General features: G+C 44.5%; 1 protein-coding gene across 1 annotated transcript in view; it reads right to left on the reverse strand.

Moving 5' to 3' along the window:
- tpra1 (transmembrane protein, adipocyte asscociated 1) overlaps positions 1–23,657 on the reverse strand; it is a 61,884-nt gene that overhangs the window by 1,333 nt on the left and 36,894 nt on the right. Inside the window, exons 4-10 of the mRNA XM_063068233.1 lie at positions 13,960–14,046; positions 10,235–10,307; positions 10,043–10,122; positions 6,856–6,966; positions 2,143–2,203; positions 1,595–1,697; positions 606–686 (exon numbers count right to left, since the gene is read on the reverse strand). Coding sequence (XP_062924303.1) covers positions 606–686; positions 1,595–1,697; positions 2,143–2,203; positions 6,856–6,966; positions 10,043–10,122; positions 10,235–10,307; positions 13,960–14,046 — 596 coding nt within the window. The remainder of the gene's footprint in view (positions 1–605; positions 687–1,594; positions 1,698–2,142; positions 2,204–6,855; positions 6,967–10,042; positions 10,123–10,234; positions 10,308–13,959; positions 14,047–23,657) is intronic.

The raw sequence follows: 23,657 nt of genomic DNA on the forward strand, positions 1-23,657 counted from the left end.
TATAGAGAGTGTGGAACGAGCGTTAAGTGGTGAATGCTGAGTCAAGTTCAACACAAGAGAAATTAGGATAGGTACATGGATGGATGTGGTATAGAGGGCTATGGTCCAGATGCAGATCAATGGGACTAGGCAGACTAATGGTTTGGCATGGACTAGGTGGGCTGAAGGGCCTGTTTCTGTCCTGCAGTGTTCTATGAATCTATGACTGACAAACAATCAATGTGCAAAAGAAGACAAACTCTGCTAATACAAAAATAATTTGAAAATATGTAATATATAATACTAAGAACATGAGTTGTAGAGTCCTAAAAAAATGAGTCCATAGTTAGTACACAATTATCAGTTCAGAGTTGAGGTGAGTGAAGTAACCCATGTTGGTTCAGGAGCCTGATGGTTAAAGGGTAATAACTGTTCCTGAACCTGGTGGTGTGGGACCAAAGACTTTTCGGTAGTAGTGAGAAGAGAACATGGCATGGACAGTGGAAATCCTTGATGACAGATGCTGCTTTCTTGGGGCAGCGTTCCTTGTAGATGTGCGCAGTGGTAGTTTTATTCAGCAACTTTACCGCCATCGAGTAAGACAGTTACCCAAGCTGGCGACTTACCCAAAGAAGCCCTTCAGGAATGTCACATACATCAGTGGAGCAAACAGACTGAAGTACAGGAACGTGGTGGCATCCACACAGCTGTAGCAGGAAGAGAATGCCCCACATTAAAACAAAGGTAAGCTAATCTCAGGGCAGCCCTGAGAATTATTATTTTATTTAGAGATTCAGCAAACCAACAAGCCCTTCCAAGCCCGCAGCCATGTGACCAATTACCCTTCTGCTGCGGCGGGCAGCAATCTTCCCGTTTCTTCTTTTGTCTGTTCTCTTATGAGGCCGAGTTGCTAGTTCGAAGCTCATCACAGCACGGATGCAAGGAGCTGGCCAGACTAGAACCTGGGACCACTCACCTCAAAGTCTGCTGCAGATGCCACGACGCCACCAGCCGGCTAAACAATCACCCTACTGACCTGTACATCTTTGGAATGTGGGAGGAAACCAGAGCACCCGGAGGAAACCCACACAGTCACGGGGAGAACGTACAAACACCTTACAGTGGGAATTGAAACAGGGTCGCAAAACACTGTAATAGCGTTAAGCTAACCACTACACTACAGTGCTACCCTCATGACTCGTAATAGAACAAAGAGCACTACAGTACAGTACAGGCCCTTCAACCCACAATACTGTGCCAACATCTTAACCTACTCCACTGTTGATCGAACCCTTCCCTCCTACACAGCCCCTAAACCTCCATTTTCCTTACGTCTAAGTGCCTATCTAAGAGTCTCGCAAATGTCCCTCCTGCCCTCCTGTATCAATGTAATCTATTGTATCAATATAAATATGACTATGTAATCCTTGCTTCAAATGCGTCAATGACCAACACAGTCCAAGGAAATGATGGGGGCAGCCTGCAAGCGTTGCCACGCTTCCAACACCAACATAGCGTGTCCATGATGTACGAAGAACGTCTTTGGAATGTGGGGGGAAACTGGAGCACCCGGAGGATCCGGTCACAAAGTGGTAGTCTGATTGCTCACACCTACCAGAGTCCAGCTGTGATATCGGCACAGAGCAGTGCACTGCCAATCCCCTGGATCAGGTTCAACACTGACAAAATCCCCGCATACGTGTAGAAGCTTTTCTTGGCTGCAGGGGTACGGAAGAGAGAAGAAATAGGTTCTTACAGACAAGAAGACGGAGCAGTTTCCCCTGTTCTAGAGACTGTTGTGCATGAAAATCCCAGGAGATCAGCAGTTTCTAAGATACTCAAACCACCCCATCTGGCACCAACAATCATTCCATGGTCAAAGTCACTTAGATCATATTTCTTCCCTATTCTGATGTTTGTTCTGAACAACAACTGAACCTCTGGACCATGTCTGCATGCTATTATGCATTGAGTTGCTGCCACATAATTGGCTGGTTAGATATTTGCATTAATGAGCAGGTGAACGGGTGTACCCAGTAAAGTGGCCACTGAGGGTATTTGGACTGTAGAGAGCATTCACCAGGAAGAGCAGCCAGCCAGAAACAGTATCTTTACTCACAAACACTGACCAGTAAAGCAGAAGGGGGAAATGATATTACTTACAGGGCAAGGAGATTCTCTCCCTTAAAGGCGTTTTTGGGAGAATGACGATCGCTGAATAAACCTGAGGAAGATGGGTCACAATTAGAATGGCTTTTAAAAGTTCATTTCTGCAACTCAACGCAAAGAGTCAAAATTCAACACAACTTCAAAGGTCAAAGTAAATTTATGATCAAAGTATATACATGTCACCATATACAACCCTGAGATTCAATTTCTTGTGGACTTTCACAGTAAATAGAAAGAAATACAATAGAATCAACGAAAAACTGCAGAGATGGGGAAACAACCAGTGTGCAAAAGACAACAAGCTGTGTAAATACAAAATGAAAAGAAAAGAATAGTAAATAAAAGCAATCAATATCAGGAACATGAGTTTTAGAGTTTCTAAAAGAGAGTCCATAGGTTGTGGGAGTTCAATGCTGAGGTGAGTGAAGTTATCCCCTCCGGTTCAACAGCCTCATGGCTGAGGGGTAATAACTGTTCCTGAGGCTCCTGTACCTCCTTCCTGATGGCAGCAGTCATCGGGACTGGAAAGAAAGAAGGCAGAAGCAATGATGTCTAGCACCTGCATTTTGTTTTGATTGCCGGGATAATTATTACACTGGACAATAAATTTTTTCGGAAGTGTTGCTTCCAGAGAATTTTTATTTTGTTTATGATAAACCGCTTAAAGCTGAACATAAATATAATTTCAGACTACTTGAATCATGTAGAAATTTGGAGAAACAAGAAATTAACTTTTATTGAACATAATGCCTTTAATTGCATAATGGTGCTGATGCTTTGCAATAGTTCAGCTAAGCTAAAAGTGTTGATGATTTTTGTTTGTACTCAGTGTCTGGGGCTTCTCACTCAAGTGTCCAACAATAATCAGCCAGCATTGATGGATTCCAGTTGCCCTGATACTGTTTCTCCATGACCGCAATGTCCTGGTGAAGCCTTTCACCATATTAGTCACTGACAGTGCCAAGATTTACAGGGAAGAAGTCTAAATGGGAATGCAGAAAATTAACCTTTAGTGGCATGTTGCACTTCATGGTTTTGTGTGCTTGAAGCATGTGGTCAACCAGCTGCATGTAGATTGGTGCTCTGTAGTTACCAAGAAAATTTTCAACAACATCCTTAAATATCTTCCACGTAATTTTCTCAGGCCCCACTAAAACTTTTTTAAATTGCCTGTCATTCATGATCTGTTTGATTTGTGGAACAACAAAAATGTCTTTCTTCATCTTGGCATCAGTTATTCTGACTTGAATTATGAATTCAAATAACAAATATAGGCAATTTCAAAAAAATGGTGAAGCTCATGGTGATTTTCATGATCAGCAGCCCATAATCCATAAAATACACCCAAATGAAGATGAGGGGTTCAACTTCACACTGAGGTTGCAACCAGTGCTGAAGAACCATTGGAGAAGTATGCTACAGAGATAGGAGGACACACATGCACCCTCAGCTAAGTATCTGTTCAATGGCCAATCCTAGGAGGCATAATAGGACACTCAAAGCTGCTGTGCAGGTTGGCTCTGTGGTTAAGAAGACATACAGTGCTTTGGCCTTCATCAACCATGGGTTTGAGTTTAAGAGCCAAGAGGTAATGTTACAGCTATATAGGACCCTGGTCAGATCCCACTTGGAGTACTGTGCTCAGTTCTGGTCGCCTCACACAGGAAGGATGTGGAAACCATAGAAAGGGTGCAGAGGAGATTTACAAGGATGTTGCCTGGATTGAGGAGCATGCCTTATGAGAATAGGTTGAGTAAGCTCGGCCTTTTCTCCCTGGAACGGCATAGGATGAGAGGTGACCTGATAGAGACGTATAAGATGTTGAGAGGCATTGATCGTGTGGATAGTCAGAGGCTTTTTCCAAGAGCTGAAATGGCTAGCACGAGAGGGCACAGTCTTAAGGTGCTTGGAAGCAGGTGCAGAGGAGATGTCAGGGGTAAGTTTTTTATGCAGAGAGTGGTGAGTGCGTGGAATGGGCTGCCGGCAACAGTGGTGGAGGCAGATATGATAGGGTCTTTACAGAGACTCCTGGATAGGTACATGGCGCTTAGAAAAATAGAGGGCTGTGGGTAACCCTAGGTAATTTCTAAAGTAAGTACATATTTGGCACAGCACTGTGGGCCAAAGGGCCTGTATCGTGCTGTATTGTATTTTAAGGTGATTGGAGGAACATATAGGGAGAGGTCAGAAGTATGTTTTTTTTTTACACAGTGTGGTGGATGTGTGGAAAGTGCTGCCGGGGTGGTGGTAGAGGCAGATACATTAGAAGCATTTAAGAGACTCTTAGATAGGCACATGGATGAGAGGAAAAACTGGAGGACTATGTGGGAGGGAAGGATTAGATTGCTCTTAGAGTAGGTTAAAAGGTTGGCACAACATTGTGGACCAAAAGCACTGTACTATTTTATATTAATGCTTAAAACTGTCCCAGGTAACTGGAACATTAAAGATCAATGCCCTCTGTTGGAACATGCAAGGAGTGGCTAGCTAGTCTGAGTTGAAATCTTTACTAGGGCAATTACTTGGTGCGAAATGGTGAAGAAAGCTGGTAAAAGACAAGCTATAATCACAGGTGGTGAGGCCCCAGGAATGAAAAGGTTAATGCATGAGGAACGTTTGATGGTTCTGGGCCTGTACTTGCTGGAGTTTCGAAGAATGGGGGCAGGGATCTCAATGAAGCCTATCTTAGCGTTCATTTTGAGAGGACTAGAATATAAAAGCAAGGATGTAATGCTGATACTTTACAAGGCACTGCTCAGACCACACTTACAGTATTGTGAGCAGTTTAATTGAAAAAAGGATGTGCTGGCATTGGGGAGAGTGCAGAGGATGTTCATGAGAATGATTCTGGGAATGAACAGGTTAATGTACGAGAAGCAGTTGATTGCTCTGGGGCTGTATTCACTGGTGTTTAGAAGAATGAGGGAGGATCTCATTGAAACCTATCCAATGTTTAAAGTCTTAGATAGAGTAAACTTGGAGAGGATGTTTCCTATAGTGTGGCAGGCTATGACCAGAGGGCACAGCCCAAGATGTCCCTTTAAAATAGAGATGAGGACAAATGTCTTTCACCAAAGGGTGGTGATACTATGGAATTCATTGCCACAGATGGCTGTGGGGGCCAAGTCATTTAAAGCAAGAGGTTGATAGATTCTTGATCAGTAAGGGTGTCAAAGGTTAAGGGGGGAAAGGCAGAGAAATGGGGTTGAGAGAGATGATAAATCTGCCATGATGGATTGGCAGAGAAGTCTCGCTGAGCTGAATGGCCCAGTTTTGCTCCTATGTCTTATCATTATATGATTTTATGGAACGTGGATGTCACTGCTGTAGACAACTTAAAAACGAAAAAGAACAGAGCGTAATTATATCCAACATTAGTCTGGTGGAATGACATAAACTGGTGAGGATCTGTTGTTTCCTCTCCTGAGAGCCAGATTGCTAGATATTGTTAATTAGCCGGAACACAGTATGCCCCTGGTATACATGCAGTGAGACCTTAAACTGCTCTGAGGAAGTGCTCAATTGGCCAAACTATTCATGTCATAAATCTGGGAAATAAAACCCAGGCAAATGAGGAGGAGACTGTTTATATGCCATTGTGTAACGAGGCCTGCTTCTCAGCCATTTCAATGCACAGTATGTGGGAACAGGATAACTTCCTTTGTACGTTATGTGTGAGATTCAGTCCCACAGCTTGTGTGTGCACCTGGGCGTGCAACACAAGACTTTGATGAACAAGAACCTTGCTTGAACCAGAAGCGGTTCACATTTCAAGTGAAGATTAAAGGTTTAAAGAGTCTGCATACTGCCCGTTCACACCGCTCGCATTTAGGGCAGCAGTGAAGGTCCTTTAGGGATTCTTCAAAGCTGTTACCATAACAATTTTTTTGACGAGTCAGGGTTGTGAACCCTGAACTGAGCCCCCGAACCCGGTGGATCGGTGGACCACTCTTAGTCTGGCCTCTACTCTTTGACCTGTTTAGCATGAATGACCCTACCAAGAGCCAAAGCAGAAAGCCCTGCCTCTAGCCAACATAGCTCTCCTAATCATTGAGGCAAGCAAGCCCCCACACCCTACAACAAAGTTGTGGTCCCCTTGGAGGATTTAAAGAGAAAGATTGGCTTTATTAGCTTAACATGTAGCTCAAAACACACAGTAAAATGCATTGCTTGCAAAAAATGACAACATATTCTGAGGACAGAGTATGGGCAGCCTACAAGGGGCATCTTGATTCCAGCACTAAGGTAGAATAGCCTCAGTTTACTAACCCGAACCCTTAAGTGTTTGGAATGAGGGAGGAAACCAGCATGGTCATGGGAAGAATGTAGAAACTCCTTACAGACCTCGATCACTGGAGCTGCAGAGTGCTACACTAATCAGTATGTTACGATGCCAGCCCTGAGCTACCATGGGGAGATCATTCAAAGAGGAGGCATAGACTCAAGGATTTGATGGGTTGGTTTCCTGGCCACAAGAAAATGCAAGAAGGTTGAGAAACAAAGGTTTACAACAACACTCACCTTGAGACTCTTTGCCTAGAATAAACAAAAGAGCAAGACAGAGGGGACAGGGTTCCTATTGGGGAAACAGTGAACTGAATTGGAAGATGTTCTTGATCCTAGTTGATACATGGACAGGGGAGGATTTGCAAGCAAGGAATCAACATCTGGTGACTGGGCTAATGAAAACAAATCAGCCTTTCTTACCAGGAAGAAGAAACAAGAGCTGGCAAGCCAGAAGTGGCGACCTCCATGGCCATAGACATTAAAGTCCTCAGGAGACAAATGTGCATCAGGATACAAGATCTCCAGGGTTCCCTAGAAAAGACAGATAACAGAGAAGGTCATAAAGATATTGACCAGATAAGCCAAAGAATTACGTTCCTCATCCCCATTCTCCCTCATATGCAGGCAGAATGGATTACAGTTCAAAGTTCAAAGTAAATTTATTATCAAAGTACATATAAGTTACCACTGTAGTTTAAGTTAAATCTAATTTGGCATCATGCTCAGGACCGAAAGGATTGTTCTTGTACTGTGCTGTTTACCATCTAATGCTACCTGTCAGACCCTGTTATGTAAATTTAGCCACCAGGTTTGCAATATTATAATGAATTAAGTTCAAGACTTAATTAATGATCATCCCAAAAATGTGAATATGTCTGTATGAATGCGAGTTCTCCTTCAGTCCAAATAATATTTGTCTAACATGGAACATAGAACTCTACAGCACAATACTTTAACATATTCCAGGATCAATCTAACCCATCCCTCACACATAGCCTTCCATTTTCAATCATCCATGTGCCTATCTAGAAGTTTCTTATATGACACTAATGCACCTGCGTCTACCACCACTCTTGGCAACATGTTCCATGCACCTACCACAAAAAACTACCTTTGATATCCCCACATACTTTCCTCCAGTCACCTTAAAATCATCATCACCATTATTATGTGCCTTGTCGTATGCCATCAGCAAGCATGATCCTTCCGTGACCACGATTGTTCTTGGCAAGTTTTGATCATAGTAAAACTGAATAGTCATTGATACATTTCTTGGTCAGAGTGGTGAGCAACACACACAAAATGGTGGAGGAACTCAGTGAGTCAGGCAGGATCTATGGAGGGGAATAGCAGTCGACATTTAAGGCTAAGACCCTTCACCAGGACTGGAAAATAAGGGGACAGAATAAGGTATGGGGAGGGGAAGGAGTACAAGCTGGCAGCGACAGGTGAGAATCGATGAGGGGGAAGATGGGTGGATGAGGGAGCAGGGAATCAAGTAAGAAACTGGGCGTTGATAGGTGGAAGAGGTAAAGGGCTGAAAAAGGAGGAATCTGATAGGAGAGGAGAGTGGATCATGGGAGAAGGGGAAGGAGGAGGTAATGAGCAGATGAGAAGTGAAAGGTTGAGACGGGGAACCAGAATGGGGAATGGAAAAAGAGAAAAGGAGGTGGAGGAGAGATTACTGAAAGCTGGAGAAACCGATGTTCATGCCATCAGGTTAGAGGCTACCAAGATGGAATATAAAATGTTGCTTCTCTAACCTGAGCGTGGCCTCATTGCAGTCATAGAGGAGGCCTTGGGCAGACATGTCAGAATGGGGAGGGGGAGTCAAATTAAAATGGATGGCCATTGTGAAAACCCGACTTTTGCGGCGGGCGGAATAAAGGTGCTCGATGGAGTGGTCAACCAATCTACGTCTGGAGACCGCACCAACAGCACCAGATGCAGTAGCCGACTGCAACAGACAGGTGTGCAATTTAGAGGGAATCTAGCAGAAGGCGGGATTCCAAGAGAAACCCGTTCAATTCTTTGAATACAAAACTTACATATTTACCTGTTGGACTGGGCAATGTCTGAAAAGCAATGCTGCACTCCACTGGCACTGTACTGAAGTGTCAATTCACATGTACGTTTGGTTGGGTGGAACAATAGCGTAGTTATTAGCACCCCACTTTACAGTGTTAGCTATAAGATTGGGGTTCAGTTCCCACTGCTGTTCGTAAGGAGTTTGTACCTTCAAGTGACCGCATGGGTTTCCTCCGGGTGCTCCAGTTTCCTCCCACAGTCCGAAGACGTACAGGTTAGGGTTAGTGTGCTGTGGGTATGGTAGAAGCAGGGCGACACCTACAGGCTAGTCAGCACAATCCTCACTGCTACGATTTGACACAAACGATGCATTTCACATCGATGTACAAGACAAATAAATTTAGTTACCGAAGTACATATACGTCACCATATACTACCCTGAGATTCATGTTGTATTTCTTTATTATCCTGTAAATGTGTTCAAGAAAATAAACCTCAAAGTAGTATATGGTGACATAAACATACTTTGATAATAAATTTACTTTGAAATACAGTGAATTTATAAAAAAAACTATAAATAAAAAGACTAACAACCAATGTGCAAAAGAAGACAAATAATGTAAATAATAAATAAGTAAATAAATAATACAGAGAACACAAGTTGTAGAGTCCTTGAAAGTGAGTCCATGATTAAGGACTCAGTTCAGAGTTGAGGTGAGTGAAGTTATCTAAGCTGGTTCAAGATCCTGATGGTTGTAGGGTAACAACTGCTCCCAAACCTTATGGTCATGTGACAATGATAATTGATCATTGATCAAATATTGAAAGGCCTAGATAGGGAGGACATGGAAAGGATGTTTCCTATGGTGGGGGAGTCTAGGAGCAGAGGGCACAGCTGCAGGATAGAGGGACGTTCCTTCAGAGCAAGGATGAGGAATTTCTTTAGACAGAGGATGGTGAATCTGTGGAATTCATTGCCACAGACGGTTGTAGAGGTCAGGTCATTGGGTATATTTAAAACCGAGGTTGATTGTTTCTTGATTAGTAAGGGCAGTAAAAAAAGATTAATGAGGAAGAGGCAGGAGAATGGGGTTGTGAGGAATAATAAATCAACCATGACAGAATGGTAGAACAGACTTGATAGGCTGAATGGCCTAATTAACTCTTATGTCTCATGGTCTAAAGCCAGCTGGTGGCGTAGTGGCATCTGCACCGGACTTCAGAGCGAAGGCTCCCGAGTTCGAATCCAGCCGGCTCCCCGGCACACTTCCCATCCGTGCCGAGTTGAGCGTCGAGCTAGCAACTCGACCTCATAAAAAAGAAATTGCCTGCTACAGAAACTTCAACAGCAAAATGTTGATGGCCTATGCTCTCTCATGAGTTTAAAGGCAATTTCTCTCTCTCTCTCTCTCTCTCTTTTCTTATGGTCTAATTAAAGATCTTTTTAATCCTTTTGTATCACTCAAATGAGAGTGAAAACCCATGATCTTTTGTCTTAGACAGTTGCCACACACTGAGCTCTGACCGAAGAAATACGGCTTTATACTGTAACACAGAAGACAAGAATATTCAGACAGACCTGTGTTATTGAGTATCCTAAAGCGAGAACAGTCGTTATACTCAACACGTGCTTGATGCTTGAGTTACTTTCAAGGTGCCCTAAGTCCAGGGAGAATGAAACAAAGACTCATGTAGATATCGTTAAGTAATGGTATTAACACGAATTCAGGGTGGCATTCTGACACAGACGCAGATAAAATCTGTGACTTACCAAACGCCAGGCCTAGTATGATCACACTCAGTTCGGTTGCCAACAAAAAGAAACGTGAAATCTCCCAGAGAACCTAAAAGGGAAATGTCAATGGGGAATATCACTTCAAGGCTCAACTTCATTGCTCATATACAATTTATAAGTATTGTTGTGGTGTGTTAGCACGACATACTACAAAACCACATTCAGCAATTATAAAGAGTAAAGAATTACATAAAAATAATATTAGAGGTTAAAGTATGGATAGGGAATAAAATGTGGGTAAATACATAAATTCCAGCATGTGTTTACAATGTAAACAGCATTATAAACTGTGGTTTAAAGTGTTTACAGCATAGTGCAATACTGGGTAATAAATAGAGGAGGGTGGGGAGAGACTAACTGCAATGGTTGATCAGATTAACTGCCTGAGGGAAGAAACTTTTAAGATGGTTTCTGTTACTGATTATACTATTCTCTACATGAACTCCTCAAAATATTTTGCAGTTTCTACCAGGTGTTCTTGGGTATCAACATCTCTGAAGATCTATCCTGGGCCCAACATATTGATGCAATTACACAGAAGGTATGGCAACTGATATATTTCCTTAGGGGTTTGAGGAGATTTGGTATGTCAGCAAAGACACTCGCTAATTTCTACAGGTGTACTGTGGAGAGCATTCTAACTGGTTTCTTCATCGTCTGGTATGGAGGGGCGTCTGCACAGGATCGGAAAAAGTTGCAGTAAGTTGTAAACTCAGTCAGCTCCATCATAAGCACCAGCCTTCCCAGTATCCATGACATCTTCAAAAGATGGCATCCATCATTATGGACCTCCATCACCCTGGACGTGCCCTCTTCTCATTACTACCATCAAGTTAGTGGTACAAGAGCCTGAAGACACACACTCAACATTTCAGGAACAACTTCTTCCCCTCCACATCAGATGTCTGAATAGACAATTAACCCATGAACAAGACCTCATTTTTTTCACTTTTTTTGCATAACTTATTTAATTTATATATACAGTATATATATTTCTAATCATAATTTATAGTTTTTTTATTATTATGTATTACAATTTTCTGCTATGGCAAAACAACAAATTTCTCAGCATATGCCAGTGATAGTAAACCTAATTCTGATTCTGATTCTGATGTGTCAGATTGTTAAAGCTTTACCGTCCTACCGTCTTCAAAGTCACACCACCACCTACTGAGATCTGAGAAGGTAAATCATGTGAATATGTAACACATATGTAATGGTGTGGAAGTCATGGCAAGGCAAGGGTTAAGATAATGTGCCAGCAAGAATAGTTTACAGACAGTGTGCAGCCAACCCAGGCAAGAGAGGTCTTTGAGAACATGGCTCCCCTTTGCACAACCTTCCCCTCTGCCCACCTTCTTATTCTGTCTTCTTCCCCCTTCCTTTCCAGTCCTGATGAAGGGTTTATTCCCCTCCATAGATGCTGCCTGACTTGCTGAGTTCCTCCAGCATTTTGTGTGTGTTATTTCACTAATTCTGAAGCATTATTGGTCTTTAGTCATAGTCATAGTCATACTTTATTGATCCCGGGGGAAATTGGTTTTTGTTACAGTTGCACCATAAATAATAAATAGTAATAGAACCATAAATAGTTAAATAGTAATATGTAAATTATGCCAGTAAATTATGAAATAAGCCCAGGACCAGCCTATCGGCACAGGGTGTCTGACCCTCCAAGGGAGGAGTTTTGTAAAGTTTGATGGCCACAGGCAGGAATGACTTCCTATGACGCTCAGTGCTGCATCTTGGAGGAATGAGTCTCTGGCTGAATGTACTCCTGTGCCCAACCAGTACATTATGTAGTGGATGGGAGACATTGATGCATACATTCAATTGGTTATTAATACCTCTATTATCGTAGTGTCATATATATATATGTTTGTATGTATATATGTATGTATTTAGCAATGCAGTACAGAGGAGGTCCTTCTGGCCACTTGAGCCACACTGTCCCAGCAACCCCTGACAACCCCATTTTAACCCTAACCTAATCACTGGACAATTTACAATACCAAAATACCCACCCAGTACATCTTTGGGCTGTGGGAGGAAACTCAGCCGCCTGGGGAGGAGGTGTAGAGACCCCTTACGGAGGACGCAGGATTGAATTCCGAGCTCTGATGGCCCGAGCTGTATTAGCGACACACTAACCACTATGCTACCATGGCGTCATTGGTGATTGATTATGCAAATAAGGAATTGGAGCATCCACAAGGTTCCCAGTTGATCAATATCTGTATCCAACTGATCAATTTCTGTGTAAAAAATGTAACTATTTTGATCAAACTTCTGAACAGATTTCACAATTAAATGAAGTGTGATTGAGGAACAAGTGTGAGTTTTCAGAGTCCAGTTAAACAGCGACGACACAAGGGAAGGAAAACTGGGGAAGAGGATTGTCTTTGGACTGGAAATGTATCTTGACAGATGAACGGACTGTTGAAGTTAGAGTCATAGATCAATAGAGCATGGTGAGAGGCCCTCTAGCCCAACCAGTCCACGCCAACCACAGTGTACTGTAGCCCTTACGACACAGAAGCACAATTAGGTCATCCGGCCTATCGAGTCTGCACCACCATTCTATCATGGCAACAACCCCATTCTCCTACCTTCTCCCTGTAACCATTTAACACCCTTTCTAATCAACAACCTATCAACCTCCACTTTAAATATACCCAATGACTTGGCCTCCACAGCCGTCAGTGGCAATGACTTCCACAGATTTATCACCCTTCCTTTAGAACAGAGATGAGGAGGAATTTTTTTAAAAGAGGCATTCTTCTATTCTGAGGCTGTACCCTCTAGTCCTAGATTCCCCCACTGTCAGAAATATCCTCTCCACATCCTCTCTATCTCAATATTCAGTAGGCTTCAGTGAGATTCCCCCCTCATTCTTCTAAGCACGAGTGAGTACAGGCTCAGAGTAATCAAATGTTCCTCATAAATTAATCCTTTATTCCTGGGATAATTTTAGTTAACTTCCTCTGCACCCACTTTAATGCTAGCATATCCTTTCTTAGATATGGGGTCCAATCTACAATGCCCCCAATAAATGACACAAGTAGGAGGGAGGGAGACTCCCTCTTGGCAGCGTTTACTATCCTTTGCAGGGTCTTGCAGTCTGATGCCTTGCAGCTTCCATACCACAATGTTCACCGAACGACACAAGCTACAACAGCAGCAGCAAAACCAGCTCCTTTCCCACCCACTCACACACAGACAGGCCTCTGACCCCAGAACAGGCTGCCTCCAGGCCCCAGACTCTCAGATTTGCAGACATTGGGCCCCCAACCTCCAGTCACTGGCCCTTGACTTGCAGACATTGGACCTTCAACCTTTCAGTCCCTGGCCTGGACACGCAGACATCGGGCCTCTGGCCTTGGATTTGGGGCCTTGCGGCTTCTACCTCCAGACGTCCCTAAAAGGGGAAGGTGCCAGGGGTCAAAGCACTCTAAGGTCAGAGGTCAATAATCCCCGGCAATTGAGGTCCAAGGTCTTGAGGTCTGCAAGCCCCAAGAACTGTATGTTTCGATGTACGTACATGTGATTAATAAATAAATCTAGTCTATTCTAATCTCAGAGCAGAACCACAAGGGCGAGGCAATCTTGTTGGGAGCAAAATTGTAGAATTTTCACATTCAAATCACCAACCTGTGCTTGAAGAACTTCCATTTCCACAGAAATAGCATTCTTTCACCTACCTTATCTGTTACTACGGCGACGGTGGATGCACTGACTGTCATGGAGACTACCGCCCGTGCGATGCCTACCATTGCCACGACAAAGACCTGCAGAAGAAATTGCTCCGTTAGGTTATGCACACTCTGTAACTCAAAAGCATAATAGCCTGGTGGTTAGCGTAAAGCTTTACAGCGCCAGCAATCGAGGTTCAGTTGGATTCCAAAGTCATATGGGTTAAAGTTGCGGGCATGCTACGTTGGCACCAGAAGCATGGCGATACCTGTGGGCTGCCCCAGCACACTCTTGGACTACCCTGGTCGCTGATACAAACGGCGCATTTCGCTGTTTGCTTACAAGGACCTGATGAAGAGTCCCAGCCCAAAATGTCGACTGGTTAGTCCCCTCCTTTGATGCTGCCTGATCTGTTGAGTTATTTTGTGTGTGCTGCTTGAACTGTCAAGGACCATGTGGTGCAGGGATTCCCAAGGTGGGGTCCATAGACCCCTCGGCTAATGGCTTAAAAAGGGTTGGGAACTCCTGGTGGTGGCGTCTGTACATCAGCCTTCCCATGCGAAACAAAGTCATGCACAGACATTCTCCATAAAGGGAATCCAGCCTAACATCCGGGATCGGCCTCTACAGCCGCCTGAGGACCTATCAATATACAATCCTTTAGGACAGGGGTTCCCAACCTCCTTTAGGCCATGGGTCCTTATCATTAAACCGAGGGGTTTGGGAACCCCTGCCTGAGGAGATCATCCTTGACTCGAATGATCACTCAACTCCTACCACTATATCAGATGGGTATGAGGAAACGTGATGGGGGACTTGGAGGTGGAACATTTTGCTCTCCTTGTCCACGTTGGTGAGAGATGTCAGCAGGGCAGTTTTAACAACTTCCTCAAATTCAACCTTTCCAAAGTTCTAAGTTCAAATTTATTATCAAACTATGTATACCACATAAAACCTTCAGATTCATCCTCTTGCAGGCAGACGCAAAACGAAGAAACCCAATAGATTTAACAAAAAAAGACAATAAAGATCACCACCCATCCAATGTGCAAAGGAGGACAAATCGTGCAAATAGCAAAACAAAAGTAAACAAGTAATGTAAGTTTTCGCAAATAAAATGGCAGAGGCGTTTTATGTTTAAGAAAAGCTGTAGTGGTAAAAGAACTTCACGTAATGCGTCATCGCGTCAGACCAGCCTCTTAAAGTGAACCCCAACTCAATGGTGGTGGTCGTTAACTATGTACGTTTCCACTAATTATATTACTCTACAATAACACGTGCAACATGAGCTGCAGAGCCCGTTCGGTGCTAAGGCGAGAGAAGCCAGTCCAGGAGCCCAATGTCTGCAGGGCAACAACCAGCAGTGCGGGACCAAGACTCCCGAACCTCCCGCCCGACAGTGGTGGCGAGAAGGAGGCAGGTCAAACGCAGGCAGATGGTACTGAACAAAATTGTTCATATTTCACTCTTGGCCTCGACAATGTTTTAATCAGTGCTGAGTAATGGAGTCAAGCACAGGTTTAGTTTCCGCTAACAGGCCCCACAGCACCCACCCCCAGCAATAGCTGCCCCAGCCGTACTTACACTCTCTAGAGTCTAGTTTAAATAATCCCCCAGGAGATCACAAAAGCACCTGTTTGTTTAGTCAGATCAAAGGTACATCCTTTAAAGGGAAATTACAGGCTGCAGACTGTAGCGATCGCAGCTCAGAAAAAGTATATTTACTGTTGTAAGCCGCCTACAAAACATCACTATTGGTCGACAACATGACCTTGCTCTTTACATAGATGCAAAGTCTCTTCCTTTAAGACTTCATTGCTTCAAATTCAGCACAGAAGACACAGCTAGCATTGTCTACTCTACCTCAGGTTGTAGGAGCAACACCTCATATTCCCTCTGGGTGGCCTCCAACCTGACAGCATAAATATCAATTTTTCTCATTTCCAGTAATTTCTCACCCTCCCTCTCCTCTCTTTTTCCATTCCACTTTCTGGCTCCCCTCTTACTCCTTCCCTTCTCCTCACCTGCCCATTACATCCCTCAGGTTCCTCTCCTCCTTCCCTTTCTCTCATGATCCACTCTCCTTTCCTGTCAGATTCCTTTTCTTTCCAGCTCTTTACCTTTTCCTCCTAAGACCTCTCAGCTTCTTACTTCATCGTCCCCTCCTCCAGCCTCCTACCTCCCCCCTCACTTGGTCTCACCAATCACTTTCTAGCTTGTACTCCTTTCCTCCCCCACCTTCTTATTCTGGTTTCTTCCCCCTTCCTTTCCAGCCCTGATGAAGGGTCTTGATCCGAAATGTCGATTGTTTATTCCCCTCCAAAGATGCTGCCTGACCTACTGAGTTCCTCCAGCATTTTGTGTGTGTTACAGTTGGGCCTAGGAATGTTTCACAGGGTGCGACTAGTTACTTGTCCTTGAATGAAATTTTGCACCTCCAGCTGTTGTTCATTCGCACTCCAGTGAGGAATGACTCACTCTTTCTAAAGTTGATTGAGGACATCCACGTAAATGCTTGTCCCTACAGAATCACCTCACAAACTGCTTGACCAACTCTTTCCTGAACACAAGAGATTCTGCACATGCTGGAAATCCAGAGCAACACACACACAAAATGCTGAAGGAATTCAACAGGTCAGGCTGAGGAGAATAGTCAAGAATTCATGCTGAGACCCCTCAGTTCCTCTTCTATCGTCATCAAAAATGTATCAATCTATCCAGAAAGGTGCTGGAAAAGGGCAAGAAACATCGTGAAGGAACCCACCCACCCTACTCATGACTGTCCTACTCCCATCCGGAAGAGGCAGCATAGCATCCACACCAGGACCACCAGACTCAAAAACAGATCCTTTCCCAAAGCAGCAGGTCTGATCAACACCTCCAGCCACTAATCTACCCCACCACTATTTTATCATTTTCTGTCAGTCACCTTGTGTACAGACATTCCTGTGCCTAGCATCACCTTACGGACATATCATCAATGTATATGAGCTACTTATACAATACTGTGCAAGCTACTTCGGCACATATATATAGCTAGGGTGCCTAAGACTTTTGCACAGTAGAGCGGAGAGTGAGTTTGTAAATCTGGCAGGAGCAAAGAATAGAAACATAGAAACATAGAAAATCGGTGCAGGAGTAGGCCATTCGGCCCTTCGAGCCTGCACTGCCATTTATTATGATCATGGCTGATCATCCAACTCAGAACCCCGCCCCAGCCTTCCCTCCATACCCCCTGAGCCCCGTAGCCACAAGAGCCATATCTAACTCCCTCTTAAACATAGCCAATGAACTGGCCTCAACAGTTTGCTGTGGCAGAGAATTCCACAGATTCACCACTCTCTGTGTGAAGAAGTTTTTCCTAATCTCGGTCCTAAAAGGCTTCCCCTCTATCCTCAAACTGTGACCCCTCGTTCTGGACTTCCCCAACATCGGGAACAATCTTCCTGCATCTAGCCTGTCCAATCCCTTTAGGATCTTATACGTTTCAATCAGATCCCCCCTCAATCTTCTAAATTCCAACGAGTACAAGCCCAATTCATCCAGTCTTTCTTCATATGAAAGTCCTGCCATCCCAGGAATCAATCTGGTGAACCTTCTTTGTACTCCCTCTATGGCAAAGATGTCTTTCCTCAGATTAGGGGACCAAAACTGCACACAATACTCCAGGTGTGGTCTCACCAAGGCCTTGTACAACTGCAGTAGTACCTCCCTGCTCCTGTACTCGAATCCTCTCGCTATAAATGCCAGCATACCATTCGCCTTTTTCACCGCCTGCTGTACCTGCATGCCCACTTTCAATGACTGGTGTATAATGACACCCAGGTCTTGTTGCACCTCCCCTTTTCCTAATCGGCCACCATTCAGATAATAATCTGTTTTCCTATTTTTGCCACCAAAGTGGATAACTTCACATTTATCCACACTAAATTGCATCTGCCATGAGTTTGCCCACTCACCCAACCTATCCAAGTCACCCTGCATCCTCTTAGCATCCTCCTCACTGCTAACACTGCCACCCAGCTTCGTGTCATCCGCAAACTTGGAGATGCTGCATTTAATTCCCTCATCCAAGTCATTAATATATATTGTAAACAACTGGGGTCCCAGCACTGAGCCTTGCGGTACCCCACTAGTCACCGCCTGCCATTCTGAAAAGGTCCCGTTTATTCCCACTCTTTGCTTTCTGTCTGCTAACCAATTCTCCATCCACACCAATACCTTACCCCCAATACCGTGTGCTTTAAGTTTGCACACTAATCTCCTGTGTGGGACCTTGTCAAAAGCCTTTTGAAAATCCAAATATACCACATCCACTGGTTCTCCCCTATCCACTCTACTAGTTACATCGTCAAAAAATTCTATGAGATTTGTCAGACATGATTTTACTTTCACAAATCCATGCTGACTTTGTCCGATCATTTCACCGCTTTCCAAATGTGCTGTTATCACATCCTTGATAACTGACTCCAGCAGTTTCCCCACCACCGACGTTAGGCTAACCGGTCTATAATTCCCCGGTTTCTCTCTCCCTCCTTCTTTAAAAAGTGGGGTTACATTAGCCACCCTCCAATCCTCAGGAACTAGTCCAGAATCTAACGAGTTTTGAAAAATTATCACTAATGCATCCACTATTTCTTGGGCTACTTCCTTAAGCACTCTGGGATGCAGACCATCTGGCCCTGGGGATTTATCTGCCTTCAATCCCTTCAATTTACCTAACACCACTTCCCTACTAACATGTATTTCACTCAGTTCCTCCATCTCACTGGACCCTCTGTCCCTTACTATTTCTGGAAGATTATTTATGTCCTCCTTAGTGAAGACAGAACCAAAGTAATTATTCAATTGGTCTGCCATGTCCTTGCTCCCCATAATCAATTCACCTGTTTCTGTCTGCAGGGGACCTACATTTGTCTTTACCAGTCTTTTCCTTTTTACATATCTATAAAAGCTTTTACAGTCCGTTTTTATGTTCCCCGCCAGTTTTCTCTCATAATCTTTTTTCCCCTTCCTAATTAAGCCCTTCGTCCTCCTCTGCTGAACTCTGAATTTCTCCCAGTCCTCAGGTGAGCCACTTTCTCTGGCTAATTTGTATGCCTCTTCTTTGGAATTGATACTATTCCTAATTTCTCTTGTCAGCCACGAGTGCACTACCTTCCTTGATTTATTCTTTTGCCAAACTGGGATGAACAATTGTTGTAGTTCATCCATGCAACCTTTAAATGCTTGCCATTGCATATCCACCGTCAATCCTTTAAGTGTCATTTGCCAGTCTATCTTAGCTAATTCACGTCTCATACCTTCAAAGTTACCCTTCTTTAAGTTCAGAACCTTTGTTTCTGAATTAACTATCTCACTCTCCATATTAATGAAGAATTCCACCATATTATGGTCACTCTTACCCAAGGGGCCTCTCACGACAAGATTGCTAATTAACCCTTCCTCATTGCTCAAAACCCAGTCCAGAATAGCCTGTTCTCTAGTTGGTTCCTCGACATGTTGGTTCAAAAAACCATCCCGCATACATTCCAAGAAATCCTCTTCCTCAGCACCTTTACCAATCATACATGTAGATTGAAGTCACCCATTATAACTGCTGTTCCTTTATTGCACACATTTCTAATTTCCTGTTTAATACCATCTCCGACCTCACTACTACTGTTAGGTGGCCTGTACACAACTCCCACCAGCGTCTTCTGCCCCTTAGTGTTACGCAGCTCTACCCATATCGATTCCACATCTTCCCGGCTTATGTCCTTCCTGTCTATTGCGTTAATCTCTTCTTTAACCAGCAACGTCACCCCACCTCCCCTTCCTTCATGTCTATCCCTCCTGAATATTGAATATCCCTGAACGTTCAGCTCCCATCCCTGGTCACCCTGGAGCCATGTCTCTGTGATCCCAACTATATCATAATCATTAATAACAATCTGCACTTTCAATTCATCCACCTTATTACGAATGCTCCTTGCATTGACACATAAAGCCTTCAGGCACTCTTTTACAACTCTCTTAGCCCTTATACAATTATGTTGAAAAGTGGCCCTTTTTAATGCTTGCCCTGGATTTGTCGGCCTGCCACTTTTACTTTTCTCCTTTGTACTTTTTGCTTCTACGCTCACTTTACACCCCTCTGTCTCTCTGCACTGGTTCCCATCCCTCTGTTGTGAACTAACCTCCTCACGCCTAGCCTCTTTAATTTGATTCCCACCCCCCAACCATTCTAGTTTAAAGTCACCTCAGTAGCCCCCGCTAATCTCCCCGCCAGGATATTGGTCCCCCTAGGATTCAAGTGTAACCCGTCCTTTTTGTACAAGTCACGCCTGCCCCAGAAGACGTCCCAATGATCCAAAAACTTGAATCCCTGCCCCCTGCTCCAATCCCTCAGCCACGCATTTATCCTCCACCTCATCGCATTCCTACTCTCACTGTCGCGTGGCACAGGCAGTAATCCCAAGATTACTACCTTTGCGGTCCTTTTTCTCAACTCCCTTCCTAGCTCCCTATATTCTCCTTTCAGGACCTCATCCCTTTTCCTACCTATGTCATTGGTACCTATATGTACCACGACCTCTGGCTCCTCACCCTCCCACTTCAGGATATCTTGGACACGATCAGAAATATCCCGGACCCTGGCACCAGGGAGGCAAACTACCATCCGGGTCTCTGGACTGCGTCCACAGAATCGCCTATCTGACCCCCTTACTATCGAGTCCCCTATCACAACTGCCCTCCTCTTCCTTGCCCTACCCTTCTGAGCTACAGGGCCAGACTCTGTGCCGGAGGCACGGCCACTGTCGCTTCCCCCGGGTAAGCTGTCCCCCCCAACAGTGCTCAAACAGGAGTACCTGTTGTTAAGGGGCACAGCCACCGGGGTACTCCCCATCACCTGACTTTTCCCCTTCCCCCTCCTAACCGTGACCCACTTGTCTGCCTCGCGTGGCCCCGGCGTGACCACCTGCCTTCCACTCCTCTCTATCACCTCCTCGCTCTCCCTGACCAGATGAAGGTCATCGAGCTGCAGCTCCAGTTCCGTAACGCGGTCCCTTAGGAGCTGCATCTCGATGCACTTGGCGCAGATGTAGACGTCCGGGAGGCTTGGAGACTCCAGGGCCTCCCACATCCGACACCGAGAACAGCAAACTGCTGTTGGGAATCGCGAGGGAGGAGCACTACAGGAGGGGTATGGGACAGGTGGCAGAGAAGACTGCTGGGGCAGGGAGGGGGCAGTGCAGACACACCCAGCCCTGAGACACCAGGCAAGGTCATTCAATTCATTACAGAATGCCCCTCTAGCTTCCTGCTCCCTCGCCTCCCTCTTCCCCTTTTTCCCAACCATGATTCCCCTCTCCCTGCCCCCTTCCCGCTCTCAGTCCACAATAGAGACCCACATCAGAATCAGGTTTATGATCACTCGTGTATGTTATGAAATTTGTTTTTTTGCGACAGTAGCACAGTGTAGTTTCGGCGCGTGGCCAAGTGGTTAAGGCGTTCGTCTAATGATTTGAAGGTCGCTAGTTCAAGCCTTGGCTGAGGCAGCATGTTGTGTCCTTGAGCAAGGCACTTAACCACACATTGCTCTGTGACGACACTGGTGCCAAGCTGTATCGGCCCTAGTGCTCTTCCCTTGGACAACATCAGTGTCGTGGAGAGGGGAGACTTGCAGCATGGGCAACTGCTGGTCTTCCATACAACCTTGCCCAGGCCTGTGCCCTGGAAACCTTCCAAGGTGCAAATCCATGGTCTCACGAGACTAACGGATGCCTATTATTATAGTAATGTACAATACATAAAATTACTACAGTACTGTGCAAAAGTCTTGGACACCCTTGCTATATATATGTACCTTTTGCCCAGTACTGTATTTGTTTTCTTTACTATTATAATGTTTTTTATCTTATTGTACTTTTACTCTGCTGCTTCAGATCTGAGTAACAATGGTTTTGTCTCCTTTACACTTGTGTACTGGAAATGACATTAAACCGTCTTGTATCTTAAATGAAATGATCCACCTCCAGCAACCACGTGGACAGAGGATTCCAGGGATTCACCACCACCTGAGAGAAGATGTCCATTCTATTCGTCACATTGCCAACCTGGAGGTCCAAATGCCTTCATTCCACGCTGTATCTCAGTTTTGGTTCACAGTCTCGACTCTTCCCTTTCGTTTGTCACAGAATTTATATTCTAACCTCACACTCGGTCCACGGCCTCCTCTTATGCTATGATGAGGCCACCCTCTGGGTGGTGGAGCAACATCTTATATTCTGTCTAGATAGCCTCCAACCTGATGGCATGAATATCGATTTCCCTCCCCTTCCCCTCTTCTTCTATTCCTCACTCTGGCCTTTTACCTCTTCCCACCTGCCTATCACTTCCCTGGGTCCCCTCCTCCTATGGTCCACTCTCCTCTCCTATCAGGTTCCTTCCTCTCCAGTCCTTTACCTTTCCCACCCACCTGGCTTCATCTATCATCTTCTAGCTATCCTCCTTTCCCTCCCCAACCTTTTTATTCTGGCGTCGATGGCAGGTATAGAGAGAGTGAATGCAAGCAAGGGTGTTTTCCATTAAAATTGGGTTAGACTAGAACTAGAGGTCACAGGTTAAGGGTGTAAGGTGAACTATTTAAGGGGAACCCAAGGGTTAACTTCTTCACACTGTTGAGAGTGTGTAACAATCCTCCAGCAGAAGTGGAGGATGTGGGTTTGATTGCAACGTTTAAGTGAAGTTTGGATAAGTACATGATGGGAGGGCTATAGTTCAGCTGTGGGTTGTCGGGACTTCAAGGTGCAAGGTACATTTATTATCAAAGTTACGTATGCAGTATACAACCCCCAGATTCGTCTTCTCCAGACAACCACAAAACAAAGAAAACTATGGAAGCTATTCACAGAAAAACATCAACAACCTCCCCAGCAAAAAAAATTGCGCGAATGGAAACAAGAACATCAAACAGCCCACATGCACGAAAAGACAAATGATGCAAATGGTAACAGAACATCAACCTCAACTCATACATTAAAATGCAAATAGCATAAATAGCAACCAGAAAGAATGAGCGAAAACCACAGAATATAAAAACATCAAATCGAAACAGTCCAATCCATAAACCACAGTTGCAGAACCATCCTCCACAGCGTCGAGGGAGAGAGGGACCATTTGTATGCAGGGACTTCCCTTGGGATCAGCAAGCGAGAGGAGAGCGAGAGAACATCACAACCAGACACTTCCCTCCGGCAGCAGTGAGCAAGAGGCTGGTCGACGGCAGTGAACACTCATTCGCCTTCCACACTTGTCTCAATGGTTCAATGTTCCTTGCCAGTTTAATCAGTGAGAAATGGACTTGTTGACTGACTCACACCCTATCTCCTAGCTTCTTGGTCTTGAGGCCACTCATCTCCTGGAATCTTCTCAGAGACAGCAAAGCGCCAGATCACTCAATCAGCCCAAAAACACACCTCTAAACTGTGGATTGCAGGCTCCAACACTACCAGAACCACATTTAGAAGAAAAAGACATAAAAGATGTGAAAGGAACAGTTCTGTGGACTATCTGGAAGACGTCGCCTGAGGTAGCATTGTTTACTGGTGCCATCTTGACTTGGCGGAATAACAGTCTGGCTGTAAAAAGGGGTCGGAATCTTAAATTAAGAATATTAAAATGGAGATACAAAAGACCGAAGAAACTGGAATCTGATGTAGAA

This window comes from Mobula hypostoma, chromosome 15 (genome assembly GCF_963921235.1).
Source record: "Mobula hypostoma chromosome 15, sMobHyp1.1, whole genome shotgun sequence".
Classification (NCBI taxonomy): domain Eukaryota; kingdom Metazoa; phylum Chordata; class Chondrichthyes; order Myliobatiformes; family Myliobatidae; genus Mobula; species Mobula hypostoma.